Source organism: Antechinus flavipes, chromosome 2, assembly GCF_016432865.1.
Source record: "Antechinus flavipes isolate AdamAnt ecotype Samford, QLD, Australia chromosome 2, AdamAnt_v2, whole genome shotgun sequence".
NCBI classification, from domain to species: Eukaryota; Metazoa; Chordata; class Mammalia; order Dasyuromorphia; family Dasyuridae; genus Antechinus; species Antechinus flavipes.
In genome coordinates, this window is record NC_067399.1 from 275,654,600 (window position 1) to 275,665,315 (window position 10,716).

Here is a 10,716-nt window from a genome sequence, read left to right on the forward strand (position 1 = left end):
GTATTAAGGCATAAAGATTATAATACATTTAAAATTATAGTTCTTTCAGCAATAAACCCCAAAGTGCATTTAGGATTAGTCATACTATACTATCTTAATCTCTTCTCTGCTTATAACATTTTAAAATTTCCTTATTGGAGAATAATTTGAAGTATACCAAAGGGGCCAAGATTATCTCCAGAAACTTCCATTTCATCTTTAGCAAAGGAGAACCTGAAAAAAAGCCATATATATAAAAGCTTGACTAGGTTGTTAGGAAGATCAAATGAAATAGCCCATGTTATTTTGTGAAAACTCTTTGTGAAACTTAGAAACCTGGAGTCCTTAATTTAAAAAAGATTTTTGAAAATTCAATATAATTGATTTTTGTAATATTTTATGTATTTTATTCTGTGTATTTAAAAACATTGTTCTGAGAAGGATTCTAAAGTTTTTGCTAGACTCTCAAGTAGTACATTCCACAAAGAATATCTGCTTATGTAAACACTAGCTATTTTAACTTTTTCTTCCCCCCTGTAAAAGGGTTAGAAAGTTTTTAGTATTCTTGGGAGTCATTATTATGAAATCCTCTAAATAGACTTTACCATTTAACAAGCATTTTATTAAGCCCTATGTCTTCATCATTCTCAGGTGCAGGTATAATAAAAGTATACTCTGATAGACTATCAGTCACTTTTAGAAAAGATAGTTTTATAAAAGATTTGGTTTTCAGATCATAGGATAAAATGTAAACTTAGACAGGAATCATTTTATTTCTGTATCTTGTAACAGCAGTTTCTAGCATATAGTCAATGTTAACTAAATATTTGATTGAATAGGGAGAAAAATAGGATCAGGAAGAATAAGCTATTGTATCTAAAAATTTTAGCCAAGTAAATCTATCCATTGTAAATATTTATATAGTGCTTTAAGGTTTGCAAACATTTTTTTCACGTCATTCATTATTTGTGTTTGCTCACCTCTGAAAGAAAACCTGGTGTAGTGGGGGGAAAAAAGAACCTTGAACTGATAGGCAATATTGGTTTCAAGCCCATTATATTGGTTTCAAGCCTTAAATTCTGCTATTGGTTATCTGAATAACTGTGCAAATCATAGCTTCTCTGGCCCTTAGGATTTTTCTTAAATAAAATGAGGAAGAGGGCAGGTAGGTGGCACAGTGGACAGAGCACTAGGCCTGAAGTCAGAAGGACCTGAGTTCAAATCTGGTCTCAGACACTTAACACTTCCTGCCTGTGTGACCCTGGGCAAAGTCACTTAACCCCAATTCCGTCAGCAAATACATAAATAAAATGAGGAAACTGGATTGGCTCAAATGGCAGTCTGGATCTATGTCCTCATTCGTTGTTGCTTGGTAGGCTATACGATTTGCACTTTTTCTGTTTATCAAGATTACTCATCTAGTTGAAATATTTGATGATTCCATGATTATGTTGGGGGCTCATTTAATATCTCTTGAAACTTTCACCTCAAGTAAGAAACAAACCAGTCAGACATTTATATCACTTGTTATTAGTTCCAGTAAAAGTTTGGTGGAAAGGAAGTTGAATGAAATTGAATGTTAACATTATCTTTAACTTATCTGTGTTCTTCCTATTTCATATTATGGTCAAGATAAACTATTCTTAACAGTTTTCACTTTTTCTGCCATGTGCTAGGGTACTTGATCTTAGGGTAATTAACCAGAAGTGAGCCTCACAGTGGTTATCCTAACCTTTCGGATTAAAGTCAGTTCTCTTTATACCTTGTGGATTCTCATGAGAATTATGAATGACATTTATATATTATAGTAGAATTTAATTAAATGCTTGGATTGAGTGTTCATTTTAATGGAAATCTCAAGTATACTTGACTATGCATCAGTAATAGGGCAAGCTAAACAAGATGTAGACTCTTTCACATAATTTCCGCTCAATCTGATTTGCTATTTATTTTTTTTTTGTGTAGGTCAGCAAATTTTGAGTCTGGCAAAGCGTATAAGGCAACATGGTCTGAAGGTGGAGACAATTCATCTGGTAATGTGGTTTCTAAACAGCCAGGCCGTATGACAAATGGTCAAACTCAGCAAACAGCTGCAGGAGCAGCCAGTGGTGGATACATTAAACGGTATATCTGTTTCTCCCAATAACTTTCCCCATTACTCTTATAAAAAAAAAAAAAAAAATTCCCCTCTTAATCCCCCAGCCTTCCATTACATGTAACCTCATGTCTTTTCACTCAGGACATTGAATTTCCTTTCTTTGTTAGAATAACTTTGCATGGTTTCTTAGATGGCATTAAGGTAGTTATTATGTTAGTATATTTTTAACATATTTATTATATTGGATTACTTGCCATCGAGGAGAGGAGATTGGGGGAAGGCAGAGAAATTTTGGAACACAAAGTTTTGCAAGGATTATTGTTGAAAAATTATCTATTCATGTTTTGAAAATAAAAAGCTTTCATTAAAAAAAGGAAAAAAAGGTAATTTATGTTAGAAATTTGCTTTTAAGTACACATATACATAAAAGATTATATTCTATTTCTACTGGTACTGAGTTTCACTATTGTCAAATTTTTCAGAATGACCACTTAATATGTACTACTTATTCTATAATGAAAAAAAACTGATGTCAGAGTGTTGACAATCCAGTCAATTAAGCTGTTTTTGAAAATGAAAAGTTAGTTTCTTCTTCTCAAGAAGTCAGTTTTTACAGTTTTCCAGTTTTTTGAGGCATACTACAAATTCAGTGGTAATATTTTATTGTCTCTGTAATAGGATAACTAATGATGCCAGAGAAGATGAAATGGAAGAAAATTTGTCTCAGGTGGGCAGTATCCTGGGAAATTTGAAAACCATGGCTATAGACATGGGCAATGAGATTGACTTTCAGAACAAGCAAATAGAAAAAATCACTGAGAAGGTAAGATTCTCAAAGCCTCTCCATTTTTTCCATAATAGTTATTCAATATATGACTTTGTGGTAGAGTGTTATGGGAAGATTCCAATAAGATACCATCTTTACAGCAAATTTTTTTCCATAATAGTTATTCAATATCTGACTTTGTGGTAGAGTGTTATGGGAAGATTCCAATAAGATACCATCTTTACAGCAAATTGGTTTGATGAGTAGGTAATAATAACAATTATAAACCAAAATAACAGCATGAGGGACATCAGGGGACAAATGATGTCATTCAGATATGTCCTAGAACTCCTTTGAGAAGTGGGGGCTGAGTAGGAGACAAAGGGGAGCTTGACGAAGACACCTATTGATAGAAACGGGCAGAACCTGGGGGAAAAATAGGTCTGAAGACATTGAAATTGAAATCCCCTAAGTCTGGAGTAAGCCTCTGATCTTGTGGAGACATTTAAGAATATATACTTTATGACATTATTCTGCTTTATTCAAGACGATTCAATTCCATATCTTTCTGACAAAGATTTGAGAAGAAAATAACTCCTTCAAGTGATTTTTTATGTCCATGTTATACTGTGTGTACTTAACTTTTTCCCCCTTTCCATTTCAGGCTGATACTAACAAAGATCGTATTGATAATGCCAATGCCAGAGCAAAGAAACTCATTGACAGTTAAAGATGTTGTTGCTGCCTTTACCTGGAAATTCTTTCATCTGCTACATCCTCCAGTTCTTCCTGAATCACTCATAGTACCTTTCAGTGTTTGAAATTTCTTTGCCCCAACAATCCACTCTAAGTAACGAGAGGGCAAGGGACAGAGAAGTGAAGCAGATTCCTGTCATTTGGTTTCAAGTTCTTGCTCTTTTCCTTTGTGAAGCAGATTGATATAAACAATTAAGTCTTCCCTTTGGGGTTCTTCTCCTTGGTACACAGGCTGAGATTGCATTGCAAAACCCTTAAAATTGTTACACATTCTTTTTGTTCCACTCAAGCAGACTTCTGGCTTTCAGGATTTTTAAGCATTGCCAAAGACAGCAATGGAGGAGAGTATATACTCAGGGGTGGGATAGGGAGGATTAGAGGTTTGGGAGGATTATTTGTTTTTCCAATAAAAGTTACATAGAAAAAGTTACATAGAGATAATGTCTAGTCATAACCCATCCCTCTGGGCAGGTGGCCCAAGCTCTCAAAGCTCTCAGGACAACTGCCTGACACTCTAGAAGTTGCAGAGCATGTGCCTATCTGCATCAGATGAAATCACAGGCCAGGATCAAAAATAAAATCCTTAAGGTAAGGGTAGTGATAAATAACTTTTTGGCTCCTTTTTGCTTTGGAGATTATGATTCTTAAAATCATAAAATCTAAATGCAGAACAGAATTAACTTTTTTTTTTTTTAGATAAAAGAACTTAATTTTTGTCCAAATGATTGCTATACAGAAATATGTTTTGTAGTCCCAGTTCATGCTGCATTTTCCAGGAACACTTTGTATAAGTTCATGGTTTAAAATTAAAAAAAAAAATTGTAGCATCACATTCCCATTACAAAGCTGCATCTTCATTTATCACCTCAGTGTTTGTTCCATTTATTTGGGAGAAATTATATATAATTTACAAGTTAAACATTGACATTTCTTTAAAACAAGAATGACAAATTGGTTAATATAACTGTATAAAGTGAATTCAGTTTACCTCAAAACCACGAATTACAGTGGGGGTTTTTTGTTACTAATTTTGTTTTGTTTTTGAAGGAATGGTTTGGGGAGTTTTAACTCAAAAAAAGTACTTGGGTTGCTTTGGTATCCTTATAGCTCCCAGCTTTCTCCACTATAGTAGTCTACCCATTCTAGACTGTTTATTGGTTTCTCTTCAGCTAGAAATAATCTGGAAAATCATAAGTTGGGCTCAGTTATTATGAAGAAAAATGTGATTGCACTATCATTTTTTTTTGCATATTTAACTTTATCCAGCAGAATATTCAGCATTACCTGAAAACTTACATGAACTGATCATAATATAGTTGTGCCTTTTTCATTAATATGTCAACAGATACATATCAGCTATTTTTCCATAAACCACAGATTGATACTTGTAATTAAATTTTGTACCTGACCCGTGGAACTATGTTCTCTCAAGGTAGTGGGAAATCTTTTTGATCACTGTTTTCAGAGAAGTCGATTCAACTTGTGAAGTGAAGGAAAAGAGGTCTGTAAGTGAAGAGCCAAGATGAAATTGCCATTAGAATGATCAGGTTTTCCTCAATAAAAAACATTTTTTTGTTTCTCTTTTTTGTTGAATTTGTTTCTTTTTTTGGATTGTTTTGCATGATATTTCTCCGGACTATCCCTTTTTTTTTTTTTTTTTTTCAACATTTGGCATTTGAATTAAGGGTTATATATTTTGTTTATAATAGAATTATAAATCAATTGCTGCTGAAATAAATACAGATTAATTCCTTTTTTCTGTAATAATAATGGATATGTATCTTTTTTAATGCAATTTAGTAGTTTGTTGCTTTGAGGTTAAAAATGTATCTGCACATTTGGTAGATCCTTTTCTTTTTCTAGTACCTTTGCTATTGATAGAAAGGAATGTCTTATTATAACTGTCCTGAAAGAGCTACGCAGTCAGTTCTAGTCTGGAGTAGATCCATTCATAATGGGACCAGTGGTAACTTTATTCACTTAACTAATTTACAAACTGTTTTGCAAAACTTAAAAGTGTTTTATACAAGTCTGAGTTATTATTTTGAAAAATAAACCTGACAGAGTTTCACAGGAAAAATACGAAGTACAAAGTTTTATGGAACCTAACCTTCAGTAGTTTTTTAAATGGAATGGAATACTGATTTAGTATTCAATTAGAAATTTTTAGCTTAGGTTATGAAGAATATTGATTCAATTGAAATCAAGGCATTAAAAACATTTTGGCTAGATATTTTTTCAAGAGGATGATGAAGCAAAGTCCTAAGAAAGTACAAAACTTGGACTGTTTCCTGTTTTCAGTTATCGTGGAGGCCCCTTTCCTTTTTGCCCCTCTTTGTTACCTTTTTTCCACTGATGCTCTGGCTATGTGGGCATTGAAATAGTAAATGAATGGAAATGTCTTCCTAGGAATCAAAACAAACAGTAGCACTATCTATCTGATTGAACCAACTCATTTCCAGGTGGAATGTATGTGCAATACAATGGTTCCATTGTATTACTGCTTTGGTACTTATTCTGAGATCAGTCCAGGAGTACATTTATGAGCCACTTTAGTTGTTTCCTTGTTATTGGGATATTCCAGGAAATATGTTGTTCCCTTAATCTTGGCAGGTAACCTGGAAAACTTTGAATGGACCTTATTTAAGACAATAACAGGAAAGGATATAATTTTATGAATAAAGTGAGGGTATAGGTAGTGTTGTCTGGATTGCTGTTAATCTTCTTTTGGCTTAATTTTTGATCACTATTTTCAGAGAAGCTGATTCAACTTGTGAAGGAAAAGAGGTCTGTAAGTGAAGAGCTAATTTGAAACTGCCATTAGAATGATCAGGTTTTCCTCAATAAAAAACATTTTTTGTTTTTAATGAAGCTCTTAACTTCATTTTACTTTATACTAATTAATCTATCATTAATTTAATGCTATATATATTGGTATATCTGAACATTCATCATACTTCTGGATCTTCATGTTATGTCCATTTATTGAGGTGTCCTTCGTGGCTTTGTGCTGGCCCCACTTTATTATCAAAACTAAATGACACAGTGGACAGAGAGCTGAGGCTGGAGTGAGAAAGAACTGAATTAAAATCAGGCCTTGGCCTAGTTATGTGTCCCTGGACAAGTCACTGAACTTCTGAGTATTCGTTTTCTTCTATTGTAAATTGGGGAATGATAATAACAGCTTCTACCTTCCAGGATTGTTGTGAGAATTAAATGTGATATTTATAAAGCACTTAGCATAGTAGATACTTAATGCTTATTTGTTTATTGATCTCATAAGATGTGAATCTTACGGATTCACATCTCTCTCCAAATAATTCATTCATCCAGCTCTAATCTTCTGAGTTCTAGATTCATATCTCCTCTCCTTGTTGGATAGTTCAGATTAGTTGATCCATAGCCATCTTAAACTTAACATATCCAAAACACAACTCCATTTACCCCCTTCCCTCAATTCTTCCCTTTTCTAAATATCCCTAATACTACTGAAAATATTAACCATATTTCTAGTCACCTAGGTTTACAACCTTGGTTACTTTCTCTTGTTCATCCCATATATTAATAGTAAAAATTATTTTGCAATTTCTAGATTATCTGTCTTTTACATACTGTCCATTCATAATTACCAGGTCCCCATCACTTCTCGCTTGGACTACAGTGGTGAATTGGTCTCCCAGCTTCTCTCCATTTGGTCTCCCAGGTCTCTCTCCATTTCCACATTTTCCTAGTTTCTGATTCCAGTTTTTCCCTATCTCAATGCATTCTGTACTCTGCTAAAAAACTGCATATCCCTTTCTAAGATTCCAAGATTTCTCAATTGCCAGCCCCACAAATCACTGTCTTACAGAACTAATTAAAATTAGTACTTAAAACCAAAATTTTCTTAATAGTTATACCAGTAAGGCATTTATTTAGACCTGCACACAAACCTTCCATCTTCAACCTAAACCTAAAACAAGGTCCTGGATAGAGTAAGATCCTGGTATGGTGGAGAGAACTACTAGTTTGGAATCAGGAACGTTTGAATTCAAATTCTGCCTACGACACTAGCTGTGGGAGGGATCTCAGGCTCCATCTTCTATCTTCATTTTTCTTTAAATAATCAATAGCTTCTGTCTCACATGGCTGTTGTGAGCAAATGTCAATGCATGAAAGGTAGTTTTCAAATTTTGAAAAGCTGTCTCCCACCATACGAATTATTTGAAGGCAGAGTTGTCTTTGTGCCCACCCAATAACATCTAGCACTATATATTATGAGGTAGGGAAAGAGGATATTCTTGGACATGCACTTGCTAATTACCAAATCTGCTGTTTTCATGGGCTATTATCCTTTCAATATTCCCTCCATGATAAAATTCTAGCTTGTTTTTATGATCAGAGATTTAGGTAGAGATGTTTATCTTAGTCTGATTCTACTTGTACTTTCACACTGAACACTTGAGGTGGAATACCCAGCAGCCAGTGTGTATAGGAAGAAACATAAGAGAAAGATAATATACTCGGCTTGTACCAGTGTCACACCCATTATTGGAAACACGTTGCTTGCCTTTTCCATATAAAAACAAGTTTTCTTAAATATATTAAAATGCATACTGCATATCACATGATAGCATTTATTTCAGTTATCAAAAGATGTGTTTTCATTGTGGGTCCTCCCATCTTTCAGCAAATCAAAAACATTTTCTAGCCTTTAGAAGACTATCATCTTTTAAAGTACATGGCCAAGAGACTTACTTGAACTGATGCTAAGTGAAATGAGCAGAACCAGGAGATCATTATATACCTCAACGACGATACTGTATGAGGATTTATTCTGATGGAAATGGTTTCAATCTATCAATGATGGACAGAAGCAGCTACACCCAAAGAAAAAGAACACTGGGAAATGAATATAAACTGTTTGCATTTTTGTTTTTCTTTCCGGGTTATTTATACCTTCTGAATCCAATTCTCCCCGTGCAACAAGAGAACTGTTTGGTTCTGCACACGTATATTGTATCTAGGATATTTAACCTATTTAACATGTAAAGGACTGCTTGCCATCTTGGGGAGGAGGTGGAGGGAGGGAAGGAAAAAATCGGAACGTTAGTAAGTGCAAGGGATAATGTTGCAAAAAATTACCCTGGCATGGGTTCTGTCAATAAAAAGTTATTAAAAAAAAAAAAAAAGTACATGGCCAAAAAAAGCCACCTTACAGCCAAACAGTGATAAACTACAAATTAGGCTGGCTACTTGGACAACAAACATGTATTTTATAAACAGACAGTAGAGGGATGTTTTCTATCCTAGCAGGACCTGTTAGAGCTTGTATTCTGCTTACAGAGAATTTAACTATCCATGGCCATCATATATTGACTATGTGAGACATCAAAAAATTATTTCAGAGGAAGAATGTTTTTTGCTGGATTACACAAAGGACAACTACTATAGTCTTACAAAGATGTAGTTTGTTGAAAAATACTGTTTTGACTCCTCAGAAGATTCAATATTAGAAACTTTTGTGGTCTCCCACTTAGGCTTTGCTAGTAAATTTAGTTCCATTTCTTTCTTTGGCTAGTAGAATGGAATGAGAAGTTTTCTCAAAATGACAATTCTGACATGAAGGTGTGTGGCATAAATGTAAAATGCTAGACTTCAGAGGAAACCAGAATTCAAATCCCAGTTATGTAACTTGGCTGTGGACACTGAACAAAGTGCTAACCTATTTCTTCACTGGATTAAATGCAGGTATTCAATAAGTGTATTTGTATATGAGCAAATCACTGTTAAGCCAGAGAAATGAAAAAATCTTATTTGAAGAAAGTGCTTTATAATTTTTAATATGCAGATATTGTCAGTTTTGACACCTGGGTGATAATTCTTGCCGAGGACATAAAGTGTTATGTCTCAGCTTCCTTCCACTCTCAATTGAACTGATCTTAGATGAGGTTTGAATAATTTCTCCCTTGAGTTGCTGCTATAGCCCAGTGGTTCTCAACTTTTCTATTAGTAGAACCTTTCACTGTAAACAAAACTGGCAATTCCCTTGCTGTGGAATCCTCAAAAAATATTTTTAATGTCTTATTTATTGACAAGGCTCATATAAACAAGAAAATCTTTGGTATTTCATGGTTCCTTGAGGCAGTTTTGACATATTGACATATAGCTGCCAAAGCAATTCCTGAAACACAGCTCTGGCTTTTCAAACTTTGGAGCAATTGCAACTCCATTTTGACGCTTAATTTTTTTCACAATCTCTCACCCTTCCAGGCTTGCTTTTATATATATATATATATCTACACACACACACACAGAAATTGTTGTTTTCAAGCCTTCTGGTCCAAAGTGCCTGATTTGCAGGGTTTCCCCCCACCCTAATACTCTGTTCTCAGATTTGTAGAGTCTATCCTTTATGGTGTGAACCATTAAAAATACAATTCCTAGCTGTTTTCAAAGTTTAGATCAAGTGCTTCCCTTTCTCAAGGTCTTTCTGTAAAGGCTGAAACTCTGAATAGGTGCACTGGAATCAGACAACTGAGCACTTAAGGCTAATTACCTATTGGACAAAATACTCTATTTGCATGTTTACAAAATGGCCCTTCTTACTATTCTGTGCTGGCTCAATCTTTTGGTGTATACAGATAATTGTAGGAGGGATTAGAGGATGGAGGAGGCCCAGGAGAAGGGAGGTCAGTTGGTGGAGAGCATGGGGCAGTTTTTGTCAATCCCCTTCACTTTTCCCCCTAAAGACCAAGGACTTTTGCTTATCCTGACTCCTGCTGATTCTGAGGCCTCCAGGGAGCTAACCTGTACTTCACACCTTTCCTTCCTCTTCCCTGTCACCCTTTTTCCAGCTGTTTTTTTTTTTTTTTTTTTTTGCTGAGGCAATTGGGATTAAGTGACTTGCCCAGGGTCACACAGCTAGGAAGTGTGAAGTGTCTGAGGCCGGATTTGAAGTCCTCCTGACTTCAGGGCCGGTGCTCTATCCACTATGCCATCCAGCTGCCCCCCTTTTTCCAGCTGTTAATGCCTTTTCCCTGAAATTTATTTTGAATATATTTATATACATAATTCTCCAAGTAAAACAAAAGTTCCTTGAGGGTAGGGGCTATTTAATTTTTGTACTCCACCCGGG

At 34.8% G+C, this 10,716-nt stretch overlaps 1 protein-coding gene across 2 annotated transcripts in view; it reads left to right on the top strand.

Annotated features, from left to right (window-relative positions):
* Nucleotides 1-5,180, top strand: part of SNAP23 (synaptosome associated protein 23) — a 55,069-nt gene extending 49,889 nt beyond the window's left edge. For both annotated transcript variants that reach the window (XM_051977171.1, XM_051977170.1), the window contains exons 6-8: nucleotides 1,945-2,103; nucleotides 2,756-2,900; nucleotides 3,508-5,180. In XM_051977171.1, coding sequence (XP_051833131.1) covers nucleotides 1,945-2,103; nucleotides 2,756-2,900; nucleotides 3,508-3,573 — 370 coding nt within the window. In that variant the 3' untranslated portion in view covers nucleotides 3,574-5,180. The remainder of the gene's footprint in view (nucleotides 1-1,944; nucleotides 2,104-2,755; nucleotides 2,901-3,507) is intronic.
* Nucleotides 5,181-10,716: the final 5,536 nt, after the last annotated feature.